General features: G+C 37.4%; 1 protein-coding gene across 1 annotated transcript in view; it reads right to left on the bottom strand.

Moving 5' to 3' along the window:
* Positions 1 to 16,153, bottom strand: part of LOC124795203 (exocyst complex component 4) — a 234,362-nt gene that overhangs the window by 119,857 nt on the left and 98,352 nt on the right. The window contains exon 7 of the mRNA XM_047259109.1: positions 4,347 to 4,655. Within this exon, the coding sequence (XP_047115065.1) occupies positions 4,347 to 4,655 (309 nt within the window). The remainder of the gene's footprint in view (positions 1 to 4,346; positions 4,656 to 16,153) is intronic.

The following is a 16,153-nucleotide window of genomic DNA, read 5'->3' as shown; positions in this document are numbered from 1 at the left end:
TGTTTTGTGATACATACATTAAAAAACTGTACCAGCTACAACACTCTTCAGTGTGTATATTATGCAGGTGTACACTCTCACCTCCGGTATGGGATTACATTCTGGGGAAATTCTGGAGATGCCATCAAAACATTCAAAAATTTATAAGAATAATGGAAGGAGTTAGATAATCACAAATCATGTAGACCACTGTTTCAAAAAAGGATGATCCTCCACTTCCTTGCATATATATACTTGAAAATATAATGTATTTAAAGTAAAACTTACATATAAAAAGACCACTCATCACTCAAAATCACACAATACACAGCTATGATACAAGACAAAAATTGGATGTACATGTTCAAAGCACCAACACAAAGTTATTTCAAAACAGCCTTATCCATCCTAGTAACAAACTATACAATGCCTTACCAGATACAATTAAACACATACAAAACATTGGTCACTTCAAATCTAAATTGAAGTCGTACTTGGTTGATCACTGCTTTTACACAGTAAATGAATACCTACAAAAATAAATTTTTCTATGTTAACTCATGTAGTCTCATTCTGGAGAACAATGGTATTTTATCTCTCTGCATACAGCGTTAACAACATTTATTTAAGTATTCATCATTAATTGATATATTAATGGGTGTTATTATGTACAAAGGTATATTATATGTATAACTGTTAATATTAACATAAAAATCCAAATATCTCTTGCACATCGTGCAGCTGTAGATGAAAATGGATCAATTTTAGAAAGTAATGCAGCCTCTGGCACCTGAAGCCACAGTCTCATAACAGGAGTAGTGTATTCTATAAGAATTTACACAGGTGAACATCCCATAATAGCTTTGTAGCTTTTGTAGAGTTTCCTAAAGAAATGTCTATTTTTAATGAGATTAGAAACACAGATATGATTTTATAGGAATTTTTTAGTGAGAGTTGGGTGATTTAGTGTGTGCTTAATTTCAATGTTGGGTTTTCAGTGGAAAAAATGATTACTGTGTCATGTCGCTACCGTCCCCACTAGGTGTCAATAGTAAGGTGATAAACCACTTTTTGGGACCTGGTGTGGAGAAGTCATTCTGCAGAATTGGCAAATTCTCCAATCCTTGGGCTGTGGGCTGGGCTGGGTACCAATCTTCGGGGTCTATCTTCTTTCTTTCTTATGTTACAACTTTCTTAGCCTTTACTTTCCTGCCTTTCTTTCTGTCTTTCTTCCCCTCCTGGAGCACCTCGGTTATTCTCCCTCTTTCTCATATTCAACAGTCTCCATCATAGAACCCTTCTTATATCCATTTATTAAAACCTGTATTCGAAGACTTGCCACAGGTGTAGCACAGGCCTAGCGATTTCCAAAACGTTTTATGAGCTTGGTTAGAAAAGCCTGAGTTCTAGAAGAAAATTTTTTTATTAGATAAAGTATGGAGGGTTACACAAAATGTCTACTGGATTGTAGGTCCTAATAATGAGTAATTCAAGAGACTCAGCAAAGAAATATTGTGAAGCTGTTAAATGATTGTTACTGACATTCCATATCCATAGTAAAAGAATGACTGCCTGGTAGAGGGGTTAAAAACGTAAAGTGAAGTTCAGGCACATGCATGTCTATGATTAATGGTTCATAATTCACTGTGAGGTATTCCATAAGTAGTGAACATACATCAGCATATTTATTACAAATGAGATGCAATTGTAACTCTGAATATCTATCAAACAGACGTAAACTATGATACTTGTAGTCAAGAAGGTTAAACCTAATTTTGCAATTTGAATGTTTACTGTTTGTTGACGTTTCACAGTAGTAATGGCATCAATCGCCTAAGGGGAGGAATTTGGTGACATGCTGTGTTGTACAAGCATTTACCAAACCAACCCAAGATAATCACTGCTATAAACAGTTCATTTAGGTAATGAATTAGAATAACCTACTGTCTGGATGTATGTTTTATTTACGCGCATACAATTATGAACTGGATGGATGCAACACATCTGCAAGCTGGGACAACAATACATATCTTGCTATGTTCATGGTACCTGTTGGTTGGCAGTTTATTTAGTGTTGTCAAGTTTTGCCTTGGAGACGATATGCAAGCCACAGAGAAAGAGCAGTCATAACATTCCCTATCACCTCACAGGAACAAGAGAAAACTTGTTATCCACATATTCAAATGGAATCTGTTAACTAAGACCGGTTTGGACACAGTCCTTATCAATGTATTTGTGATGTTCCGAATAAAGAAGCAACTTTGTTATGTACAGTCACTGTAAATGAGAGTACAATATATATAATATGTTGTTTATGAGACACATCATATTTATTTCAAGAATTGGATGCTGAATTGTACACTTAACTTCAGCAGTAACTGCAGCACTTCAAAAAATGAAGTTCGAACAGAAGACATTGGCAAGTGTGCTGAAATAAAGCAATATTACAGTAATGAAGCAGTGGAATATCACAACCATGTAGATTTCCCTTTTAATGAACACTTAAGATTTGCTCCAAAGAACTCGCTGTTGTAAATTTTGATTGTCACTCACTATGAGTGCAAAGATTGTAACAAGATTAAGCCAAAAACAGGCTTGCATGCAGCATAAAACATCACTTCAATAAAATAAATACAGCCAAATATAACATTCACAGTATTAAATACAACCCCAATGAATATGCTAAACATTTGGATGGCAATATACAGGGTGTTTCAAAAATGACCGGTATATTTGAAACGGCAATAAAACCTAAACGAGCAGCGATAGAAATACACCGTTTGTTGCAATATACTTGGGACAACAGTACATTTTCAGGCGGACAAACTTTCGAAATTACAGTAGTTACAATTATCAACAACAGATGGCGCTTCAAGTGATGTGAAAGATATAGAAGACAACGCAGTCTGTGGGTGCGCCATTCTGTACGTCGTCTTTCTGCTGTAAGCGTGTGCTGTTCACAACGTGCAAGTGTGCTGTAGACAACATGGTTTATTCCTTAGAACAGAGGATTTTTCTGGTGTTGGAATTCCACCGCCTAGAACACAGTGTTGTTGCAACAAGACAAAGTTTTCAACGGAGGTTTAATGTAACCAAAGGACCGAAAAGCGATTCAATAAAGGATCTGTTTGAAAAATTTCAACGGACTGGGAACGTGACAGATGAACGTGCTGGAAAGGTAGGGCGACCGCATACGGCAACGCGCAGCTAGTGCAGCAGGTGATCCAACAGCGGCCTCGGGTTTCCGTTCGCCGTGTTGCAGCTGCGGTCCAAATGACGCCAACGTCCACGTATCGTCTCATGCGCCAGAGTTTACACCTCTATCCATACAAAATTCAAATGCGGCAACCCCTCAGCGCCGCTACCATTGCTGCACGAGAGACATTCGCTAACGATATAGTGCACAGGATTGATGACGGCGATATGCATGTGGGCAGCGTTTGGTTTACTGACGAAGCTTATTTTTACCTGGACAGCTTCGTCAATAAACAGAACTGGCGCATATGGGGAACCGAAAAGCCCCATGTTGCAGTCCCATCGTCCCTGCATCCTCAAAAAGTACTGGTCTGGGCCGCCATTTCTTCCAAAGGAATCATTGGCCCATTTTTCAGATCCGAAACGATTACTGCATCACGCTATCTGGACATTCTTCGTGGATATGTGGCAGTACAAACTGCCTTAGATGACACTGCGAACACCTCGTGGTTTATGCAAGATGGTGCCCGGCCACATCGCACGGCCGACATCTTTAATTTCCTGAATGAATATTTCGATGATCGTGTGATTGCTTTGGGCTATCCGAAACATATAGGAGGCGGCGTGGATTGGCCTCCCTATTCGCCAGACATTAACCCCTGTGACTTCTTTCTGTGGGGACACTTGAAAGACCAGGTGTACCGCCAGAATCCAGAAACAATTGAACAGCTGAAGCAGTACATCTCATCTGCATGTGAAGCCATTCCGCCAGACACGTTGTCAAAGGTTTTGGGTAATTTCATTCAGAGACTACGCCATATTATTGCTACGCATGGTGGATATGTGGAAAATATCGTACTATAGAGTTTCGCAGACCGCAGCGCCATCTGTTGTTGAAAATTGTAACTACTGTAATTTCGAAAGTTTGTCTGCCTGAAAATGTACTGTTGTCCCAAGCATATTGCAACAAATGGTGTATTTCTATCGCTGCTCGTTTAGTTTTTATTGCCGTTTCAAATATACCGGTCATTTTTGAAACACTCTGTAAGAATAAAACATGTCCCAGGAAAAAAAAAAAAGAAAAAAAAAAAAAATCACACACAAAACAATTATACTGCACTAACACAGAAGACAGCACTAATCTCAGAAAGAACTGCACAGTTTTTACTTACAACAGCTTGTATTTTTGACCAGACATCAGCCATTTCATACAGGTGGACATCGATGTGATGTTTTTCAGCAATGCAAGAAAAAATGTGTAATAATGAAGCATGAGCACTTGTGATACATCTCAGCTGTACAAATACAGAACTGAACAGCTCCAGCAGAAATGCAGGACCAGTTGATGGTACAGGTGTCAGCACTGGAATGTTGGAAGCAGGCAGTTGGAGTGGGGCATTTGATGAAGAATGGTCTTGCACTTGTTGAGTTACCCGTGAGAGAACTGCCAGCAGTTCACTCTGCATATTTGTCTTTACAGCCTGGAATTCAGACAAAGGACAAACATTAATTACTTATAAGATCAGAAGAAATGTTGCTTGTGTTCTGATTACATCAATTCTATACATATAGATGAATAATAATGTACTGATATTGAAAGATAATAAATATATTTCCATTCCATACTGAAATTTTTATTTTGTGATGAACACAGTTTTAAGGACTTGTCTGCTGCAGCAATTTTATAAACTCACAATTAGAGATCTAATATTAAAGCAGATAAAGTAGTGAAAATGCAAATATTTGTAACATAACATTGACAAATTGCACTCATTTAATAACTATTGTCCATAATTCTCATTTGGTGCATTTCTCTTAAAACGCTGAAACACAGTAGAGTTAATACCTCCTCTACAAGAAAATCTGTGTAACATATATCAGCAACAGAAATGATGTGTGTCTAAATGATACAGATTCATTGTTCTCAAACTTACACGGTTGTTGTTGCTGTGGTCTTCAGTCCAAAAACTGGTTTGATGCAGTTCTCCATGATACTCTGTCCTGTGCAAGCTTCTTCATTTCCCAGAACTATTGCATCCTACATCCTTCTGAATCTGGTTGCCCTCCAATACTAAATTGGAAATCACTTGATGCCTCAGAATGTGTCCTACCAACTGTTCCCTTCTTCTAGTCAAGTTGTACCACAAATTCCTCTTCTCCCCAAATCTATTCAGTACCTCCTCATTAGTTATGTAATCTACCCATCTAATCTTCAGCATTCTCCTGTAGCACAACATTTTGAAAGCTTCTATTTTCTTCTTGTCTAAACTATTTATCGTCCATGTTTCACTTCCATACATAGCTACACTCCATACAAATACTTTCAGAAACGACTTCCTGACACTTAAATCAATACTCAATGTTAACAAATTTCTCTTCTTCAGAAACGCCTTTCTTGCCATTGCCAATCTACATTTCATATCCTCCCTACTCCGACCATCATCAGGTATTTTGCTACCCAAATAGCAAAACACATGTACTACTTTGAGTGTCTCATTTCCTAATCTAATTCCCTCAGCATCACCTGATTTAATTTGACTACATTCCATTACCCTCATTTGCTTTTGTTGATGTTCATCTTATATCCTCCTTTCAAGACACTGTCCATTCCATTCAACTGCTCTTCCAAGTCCTTTGCTGGCTCTAACAGAATTACAATGTCATCGGTAAACCTCAAAGTTTTTACTTCTTCTCCATGGATTTTAATTCCTACTCCAAATTTTCTTTTGTTTCCTTGACTGCTTGCTCAATAAACAGAATTAATAACATTGGGGATAGGCTAAAGCCCTGTCTCACTCCCTTCCCAACCACTGCTTCCCTTTCTTGCCCTCAATTCTTGTAACTGCCAGCTGGTTTCTGTTCAAATTGTAAATAGCCTTTTGCACCATGTATTTACCCCTTGCCACCTTTGGAATTTGGAAGAGATTGGTTCAAATGGCTCTGAGCACTATGGGACTCAACTGCTGAGGTCATTAGTCCACTAGAACTTAGAACTAGTTAAACCCAACTAACCTAAGGACATCACAAACATCCATGCCCGAGGCAGGATTCGAACCTGCGACCGTAGCGGTCTTGTGGTTCCAGACTGCAGCGCCTTTAACCGCACGGCCACTTCGGACGGCTAGAAGAGATTATTTCAGCAACATTGTCAAAACACTTATATGGTAGCATATGAAAACTGCATATTCCCCCCCCCCCCCTCCTACAAAAAATACTGGTTATGACTTTTTTTTACTAATGGTGTATTACAAGTATAGAAACAAACAGTTATTCATCTCATTCATGGATTTTAAAAAAGCATATGATAGTGTTTATAGACCCAAACTTCCAAAAATCCCTAGATCATATGGCCTGCATCCCTAACTGGTAAGACTCATTCATTCAGCTAACTTTAACTAACACAAATTCAAAAGTCAAGTTTAGAGGAAAATGTCAAAAGCTTTCACAATAAAAACAGGACTCAGACAAGGTGAGGAATTGCCCCTTTGCTTTTCAATGTGGGCCTCGATCACATCATGACAATCTGGCAAAAAGAAAATCCATGTAAAATTAAAATTGGAGGAAAACCAGCAATAAGAGCCAACAGCCTTGGGTTTGCTGACGATTTAGCTCTCTTAGTCCTTGACATGGAAGAAGTTCGTGCTCAGATCACAAGGCTCCAGAAGATTGCCTCAATAATACGATCACAAATATCCTCTGAGAAAATTGAAATCATGCAGATGAAACCTCTTTGCACAGATAAAAATCTTCATAAATGATCATGCAATTAACACAGTTCTACAATTTAACTATCTCGGAGAAATTATTTTGCACAACTTAGGTGAGGAAGCAACATGGGTAAATAGAACCAACCAAATGAAAAAAGCACAATTTCTAACCTGTTCAACATATAATAATAAATGCTTCTCAATAGACGCTACGACTTAACATTACAAATCTGTAACTCTCCTGGAAGCAGCTTATGCTTGTGAAATTCTGTTCCAAATTAAAAATGAAAGAAGAACTGATCAACTCCACAAGACTGAATGAAGAATTATCAGAACATGCATCAATAAAAAATATCAGGTTGATGGATTCTGGAGAATCCTCCCTAATGAAACTGTCTATTGTGAGATGACCCAATCACCAGCACAATGAAGAAGAAAAGAATCTCATATTTCTTTCATGTCTTATGACTGCCTGGCAATAGGATTTTAAAATAAGTAGTGATGAAAAGTCTTGGAAAGAAGACAGGAGGAAAGTGGGTCGAAGAAATTCAGCGAGATCTTGAAGCAGTCGGACTTAGAATTATTGATGCAGAGAACAAAAACAAAATTAATACTCTCCTTATGAATCATAAATTTTCAGCAGAAATGATGCACTGAAGACTGGTAGAGATTTCAGACGAGTTAAGAAAATTGTGTTCGGATGGAATGTAAAGTACTGGGCTGAGTGCAAGAAGCAAGTAGTCCAATCTTCAAAGAGAAAGTGAACATGGAATGACTCAAGTGGTCCAATGTGGCAAATCAAGTTATAAATCATATTTAAAAACTGGATTATAATCTTCGGTAAAGTCCTCAGCTACTTCTGAGCATGATACCCAACTACAAATTTTTGCCTGTCCTCAATTAATTTTGCCCAAAAGATTTATGAGGGTGGTCCCATAAGTACCTGACCCAACAAAGAACAAACAAAAAATTTTTGGAAAAAATGTATTTATTTTTCAACACAATCTCCTTTAAGCTCTATACACTTTTTCCAGTGATGTTAAATAAGTTTGATACGATATTTTTTAATTTTTTTTTTTTTTTTTTTTTATGAGAGCTGCCTAACTCCTCAAAATAGCCATTAACTGCTGACATCACATCTTCATTTGTCAAAAATCTTTGACCACCGAGCTGGTTTTTTTTTATTTTTTATTTTATTTTATTTTATTTTATTTTAAAGTTTGGGAACAGAAAATAATCCAAGGGGGCTAAATCTGGTGAACAGGTTGCATGAGGTAGCAATTCAAACTTTAATTCATTAATTTTGGCCAATGCAATAACGGACTTGTGAGCTGGTGCACTGTCCTGAAGAAACAACTTTCTTCTTCGCCAAATGTGGCCATTTTTGCTTGATTTCTTTGCCCAAATGTTGCAATAAGTTTGTGTAATACTCGCCGTTGATAGTTTTTCCTTTTTCACGTTAGTCAATGAAAATTATCCCATGCGTATCCCAAAAAACCGATGCTATGACCTTGCCTGCAGATGAAATAGTCTTCACCTTCTTTGAAGTTGGTTCTCCAATTTGTGTCCATTGTTTTGATTGTTCATTTGTCTCGGGAGTGAAGTGGTGGACCCATGTTTCATCAATGGTTATGAAACGGCACAAAAAAATCAGCTTTGTTGCTGCAAAAGTCCACAAAACATTCAATTGAAACATCTTCAGACATTGTTTTTGCTCGAGTGTGGGCAAACATGATACAAACCTTGCACAGAGTTTTCTCATGTCCAAATTTTCTGATAATATGCAATGTACCATACTTTTTGAAATGCCTACTATGTCTGCTGGCTCACGCACTTTCGGTCGATGATCATACTGTACTGCTTTGTGGATTTTCTCCACCATTTCTGGAGTCATCACCTCATTTGGTCGACCACTGCGATACTCGTTTTGGCAGTTCGTATGTCCTCATTTAAACTCAGCTACCCAATATTTTACTGTTGTCAATGAAGGAACAGACTCTCCCAAAGTAGAATCTAGCTCAGCTTTAATACTGGCTGTGCTGAGGCGATTAAAAAAAAAATAATAAATAAATAAAATAAATAAAAATAAAAAATGACCTATTTTCTCCATTTCTCAAGTTCACTCACAAAGTTCACTATTGATGGCTGCCAAACAAATACCAAATAATGTGGTGTCTTCAAACTCGAAATATATACTTCATAGATTGTATACATTCTAATCCAGAGATATTTTTCAACGACTGATATCTCTCAGTCAGGCTGGGTACTTATGGGAGCACCCTCATAATGTGTAGAACAAAATTCTGGCTGTGGTAAATTTAACTTCATTAACAACAAAAGCATATAGCTTTTTCTTTCAAAAATGCTTAGGTTTGTCCAAAGATCTCACTGCTGTCAATTTTAGATTGTCACTACGCGCATGAAAGTGTGGTAACAGATTTAAGACCACAACAGGCTATCATATGGCATAAAGAGCCATGGCAATAAAATAACTTGGTTTTAACTACAATTTTTAAACATTAAAGAAGTGTTACATAGGTCCAGATTTCTTACATATTGTGTACAATTCCTACACTGAAAAAAAGAAATGTACATAAGAGAAGCACAAAGTAATATACAATCTGAATTTTTCAATTTTACCTTAATAAATAAATCCTAACAACACACATTCCACAAGATTACTGTAACCATTGGATGACACTTTTTTCATCCATCACACAACTGGGATAATTATAGTTTTGTCAGTGGTGGGCATGACAAGATATTCTGTGAAATATTATTAAATGCCCTCTCCAAAAACTATATTGAACAGACACATCAGAACCCCACGCATGATGGAAATATATTAGATCTAACAGCAACAAACAGGCCTGACCTATTTGAGGAAGTCCACATCAAAACTGGTCTTAGTGACCGTGAGGCTGTTTTAGTAACAAAGAATACCAGAACACAAAGAGCAACTAAAACAAAGATTTACATGTTTAGCAAACTGGAGAGAGAAACAAGAGTTACACATCAATGAGAAGCTTGACACTTTTCACAGAAGACAAGAGCAGGTAGAGAAACTATGGCTCAACTTTAAAAAAAAATAGTTGATTATGAACTAGATAGATATGTGCCCACTAGGACAGTTCATAGCAGGAAAGAGCCTCCATTGTATGCAGTCACTGTTGAGAAACTTCTCAAGAAACAGAGACTACTGCATAATAAGTATAAAACAAAGCATAGGGCTATGGATAGAGAGATGCTGAATGACACACATCTGGATGTCAAGGGTGCAATGCTGAAGCTTCATTACTACTGTAGCAGAGTATTATCAAACAAATTTTCAAAAAGCCCAAAAAAATTCTGGTCATATGTAAAAGCTGCTGTTAGTGGCACCAAAGTTTGTGTCCAGCCACTCATGGATGAGACAGGAACTGACACTGAAAGTAGCAAATCAAAGCAGAAATGCTTAACTCTGTTTCCAAATGTTCTTTACAAAGGAAAATCCAGGAATATTGCCCCAACTTAATTCTCGTTAACACTGAAAAAAAAAAAAAAGAGTGAAATAGATATTAGTGGCAGTGGCATTGAGAAACAGCCACAGGGCCTAATGGAAATCTTATCAGATTCTACACACTCTGTTAACTATAATCTATTGCAGGTCCATCAAACAAAAACTGTATGATATACAAAACTACTGTCCAGTATCCTTAACATTCATTTGTTGCGGAATTTTAGAACACATCCTAAGCTCAAACACAATGATGTATCTTGAACAGAACAGTCTCCTCCATGCCAACCAACACAGATTTCAGAAACACAGATCATGTGAAACCCAATTCAAACTTTTATTACATCTGAAAAATTATGGATCATGGCAGTCTGGCAGATATAGTATTTGTCAATTTCCAAAAAGCATTTGATTCAGTACCACATCTATGCTGCTTTTCAAAAGTACAGTCACAATGGGTATCAGATGAAATATGTGACTGGATTGAGGATTTCTTGGTATGGAGGACACACAGCATTATCTTGGATCGAGAGTCATCGACAGATGTTGGAAAAACTCTGAGTGTACCCCAGAGAAGTGTGTTGGATCCCCTGCTGTTCATGTTATATATTAATGATCTTGCGGACACTATTAACAGTACCCTCTGACTTTACGCAGATGATGTAGTTATCTACAGCAAAGTACAGTCTGAACAAAGCTGTTGTCAGGGTAAGAGATTTTCCAAATGTTTTGTAGCCAAAGTTTTTGGAAATAAACCATTTCATTGACTGAGGGTGGAATCATGTACCAATTCTGAACATAAATGAACAAGCTTTATTTGCAGAAGATCTGTTCATTTGATTATCAGGAAAAATTGTAATTCTTATGCAAAAGGGTTTATTAAGGAGCAAGTCTGGCTGGCTTTGTACATTTTATTTATTTATTTTCTTTTTTCCTGAGGTATTTCACATGAGCTCCATGCTGCACAAAGTAATCAGAGGTGGCAACGAATCTTCTGCATGAATCATGGCATCAAGGAATACTAAAGATCAGAAGATTATTATAATAATGTAAATACTGATGTATGGATATGCTTGTTTATTTTTTTTCCTTTGGAAGTTTGGAGTTCATTAAAGATGAGGTGTACCTAGTTGATTAACTCAGATCATGCTGGTACGAGTAATTAAAGACACAATAAAAGTCTTTCTAAAAATAAGAGGTGACGAGTCCTGGTTTTTATAGAAGTTGAATTCTTCTGCAGATGTAAGAAGAATTATCAACAGGTTGGGGGTTCACAAATTTCCAATGAGGTAATTTATAAATTAACTGATGACAAACATTCAGTCAGACCTTTATAAGATTTCAAAATGGTACGATGACTGGTGGCTTGCTTTAAATGTTCAAAAATGTAAAATTGTGCACTTCAAAAAACAAAATAACATAGTATCCCATTAATGTAATATTCATGAGTCACATTTGGAATCTATAAATGCATACAAATACTTCAGCATAACACTTAGTAGTGACATGGAACTATCACATAAGCTCAGTTGTGGGTAAGGCAAGTAACAAATCTCGGTTTAATGGTAGAATACAAAGGAAATGCATTCAGTTTACAAATGAGATTGCTAACAAACCACATGTGTAACTTGTTCTACAATACTGTGCAAGTGCGTGGGACCTGCAGCAAATAGGACTAGGAGGGGATACTGAACAAATACAGAGAAGGGCAGCACGAATGGTCACAGGTTTGTTTGACCCGCAGTATAGTGTCATTGAGATGTTGTAGAAACTGACTGGTGGACTTTGAAGATAGATGGAAACTATACTGAGAAAGTCTACTAACAAAGATTTTGGAACTGACTTTAAATGATGACTAGCAACTTATTAAAATTCCTACACACTGCTTCCATAGGGATCATGAAAATATGATTAGATTAATTACAGCATACACAGAAGCATTTAATTTTTCCTACACTGCATATGTGAATGGAGCAGGAAAAAGCCTGAATAACTAGTATAATGGGATGTAATGTCAAGCACTTCATAGTGGTTCACTGAGAACAGATGTAGATGCAGATTAAAATGATTCACTGAAAATTTTTTGCAGTGCAACAAACTGCACTAAAATGTTTTAAAGAAGTAGTACATAAAAATTTTCGGTTGGAAGGAAAGCACGCTTGGATGACCGAGGTGGTTAAGGTAACCGCTCACGTAATGGGGGAAATCCAGGTTCGAGTTCTGGTTCAGCACAAATTTTCACCTGTTACCATTGACACATTTCGGTACCCATTGCAGCTAACATCAATGAAACCTTTGAACAAGTGAGGGAAATTTGGGAATTTGCATTTTGAGGCTGAATATGTGATACATCCATCAATAACATTGTAAAATAGTGCACGTACCATACGCTGAAAATTATATATGATAGTTTTGTAACTACTACATGGAAAGTTAACTTTTTGTAGACCAATAACAATCTTCTCAATATGTAAAGTCATTGCCAGAAGACATTTTTTTCCTTATCTTTCTGTAAGATGTTACATAACATGAAATTTAAATTTTCGCTATGCAAAACATAACACATAATTCACTGAATGCAACTGTGTGTCTCTCCTGAAACATAAAGGTTGTCACAGTCCTTAAGTTTCTTCTCTGTTAATGAAGATTAGGAAGAAAGCAATGTATTGTAAAAGCAGAGTAACAAAATAATAGTGAAGTGTGGAACAAATAGCTTGTGTGACCAATCAGAGTACTTCCTTAGCTTATGTTTAACCCCTTGTGTGACCAACCAGAGTAGTTCCCATATTAGCATTTCAAAATCAGCATTAGCATTTCAAAATCCCGCCAATACTAGTTTCAATGCCATCATAATTATTTGTGTAAAAACTTGATGGGCCAAGTCTTGAAATCCGAGAGCTTCATGTAAGTTACACAAGCTATCTATAAACAGTTCTCAATGGGAAAAAAAACCCTTAAAAATGGATTTGCCAGCAGTGCAACACAATTTTCAAAGGAAGATGTGGAACTTTTCTTTTCTTTAGTAAACTAAAGATAATGGCCAGAATTATTGTTTTTTTTTTCATAAAAAATAAAATGAACAGAGGTCTTGGACCTGCTGATCATCACTATTTAAACAGATATACTGAATATCCTTTATACTGTGCATGGTCAAAAAACTTGTACCTTTTAGTCATTACTGTAAATTCCTATTGTAGTAGAAACTGAAGATAAACTTACTGCCTGTGACACTTTCAGCTAAGTGTTAAGTATAGAAAAATTGGATTTATTGCCTCTTCGCATCACATCATATTCCCAGCAATGTCTACAGGCAACATGTAACCTTAGTCGCCTCTCCCACATTAATAGCTTCCTGCGCAAGTAAATCCAACTTGTCGTATCTTCTGGTCAAGGTGATACACAAAGTGTACATGATAAGTTAATGCCAATCAAATATATTAAAATTATCTAGACACTTTCAAGCAATTTGAAATGTTTATACTGAGGTAAGGTATTAAATGATTATATGTATAGACACATATGTGCATTTTTATTTATTTACTTTTTTATTTTTAGATGTTAAAGGAAACATGCTGTCTATGTAAAGATGGATGTACCAGGGCAGCTGTCATTGACACTAATGGGGACACTTTGCTGTGAGTATGGGTCAAACCTTGACCATAGACTGGACATGTGTCATGTGACTTAACAGTTCACACATTGAACTTTTATGAATATGGCCACAAACACTTCTCGAGTTGTTTTCCCTATATATACAGTTATATATTACCTTACTCCAATACAAACGGTTTTACAATTCTGAATAACCTTATATATACCTGGTGTCAGGAACAACATCTGAAAACCTCTTTGACACTGTGTAAGATATTTTGATTCATCTGAAAGCTGTTCACATGACTGACAGTAGGAACAATGAAAATATGTGTTCTGTTGTGAACTGTACTGTGCCATCACACCCCCCCCCCTCCTCTCTCTCTCTGTCTCTGTCTCTGTCTGTGTGTGTGTGTGTGTGTGTGTGTGTGTGTGTGTGTGTGTGTGTGCCGCGCGCGCGCGCGCGCGCGCGCGCGCGTGCGCGCATGCGTGCGCGCATGCGTGCGAGCGACCGTGTGCCCCCAAAGAAGAGTGCATGTACAACCCAAAGCTTAAGGTTCCAGTGAGTGACCAGAGTTATGTGAAATCAGAGCAGCGTAGTACTGACGAAATCAACTAGTACTGCTGCATGCATGCAATAATAGTGGCACAGGAAGCACAGCATCACAAAATAGAGCATGTATCAGTGAGCAGCATGATTAAGCTGTTCTTATTTAGCATTATTTATAGGAGCAGCAACACAAATTCATTTTGTACAAGTTATGAAATGAGTTGGAGGCGAATAACAGACTACCTTACATACATGTAGATGAAGATGAAATGGGAGATACGATACTACGTGAAGAGTTTGACAGAGCACTGAAAGACCTAAGTCGAAACAAGGGCCCGGGAGTAGACAACATTCCATTAGAGCTGCTGACAGCCTTGGGCGAGCCAGTCCTGACAAAACTCTACCATCTGGTGAGCAAGATGTATGAGACAGGTGAAATACCCTCAGACTTCAAGAAGAATATAATAATTCCAATCCCAAAGAAAGAAGGTGTTGACAGATGTGAAAATTACCGAACTATCAGTTTAATAAGACACAGCTGCACAATACTAACGCGAATTCTTTACAGATGAATGAAAAAACTGGTAGAAGCCGACCACGGGGAAGATCAGTTTGGATTCCGTGGAAATGTTGGAACACGTGAGGCAATACTGACCTTACGACTTATCTTAGAAGAAACCTACGTTGCTAGCATTTGTAGACTTGGAGAAAGCTTTTGACAATATTGATTGGAATACTCTCTTTCAAATTCTAAAGGTCGCAGGGGTAAAACACAGGGAGCGAAAGACTATTTACAATTTGTACAGAAACCAGATGGCAGTTGTAAGAGTCGAGGGGCATGAAAGGGAAGCAGAGGTTGGGAAGGGAGTGAGACAGTGTTGTAGCCTCTCCCTGATGTTATTCAATCTGTATATTGAGCAAGCAGTAAAGGAAACAAAAGAAAAATTCAGAGTAGGTATTATAATCCATGGAGAAAAAATAAAAACTTTGAGGTTTGCCGATGACATTGTAATTCTGTCAGAGGCAGCAAAGCACTTGGAAGAGCAGTGGAACGGAATGGACAGTGTCTTGAAAGGAGGATATAAGATGAACATCAACAAAAGCAAAACGAGGATAATGGAATGTAGTCGAATTAAGTCGGGTGATGATGAGGGAATTAGATTAGGAAATGAGACACTTAAAGTAGTAAAGGAGTTTTGCTATTTGGGGAGCAAAATAACTGATGATGGTCGAAGTAGAGAGGATATAAAATGTAGACTGGCAATGGCAAGTAAAGCGTTTCTTAAGAAGAGAAATTTGTTAACATAGAGTATAGATTTAAGTGTCATGAAGTCATTTCTGAAAGTATTTGTATGGAGTGTAGCCATGTATGGAAGTGAAACATGAACGATAGATAGTCTGGACAAGAAGAGAATAGGAGCTTTTGAAATGTGGTGGTACAGAAGAATGCTGAAGATTAGATGGGTAGATCACATAACTAATGAGGAGGTATTGAATAGAATTGGGAGAAGATGAGTTTGTGGCACAACTTGACAAGAAGAAGGGATCGGTTGGTAGGACATGTTCCGAGGCATCAAGGGATCACCAATTTAGCATTGGAGGGCAGAGTGGAGGGTAAAAATCATAGAGGCAGAC

Source organism: Schistocerca piceifrons, chromosome 4 (assembly GCF_021461385.2).
Source record: "Schistocerca piceifrons isolate TAMUIC-IGC-003096 chromosome 4, iqSchPice1.1, whole genome shotgun sequence".
Taxonomy (NCBI): domain Eukaryota; kingdom Metazoa; phylum Arthropoda; class Insecta; order Orthoptera; family Acrididae; genus Schistocerca; species Schistocerca piceifrons.
Note: the sequence above shows the minus strand (reverse complement) of the source record. Positions and strands in the feature narration are given on the sequence as shown.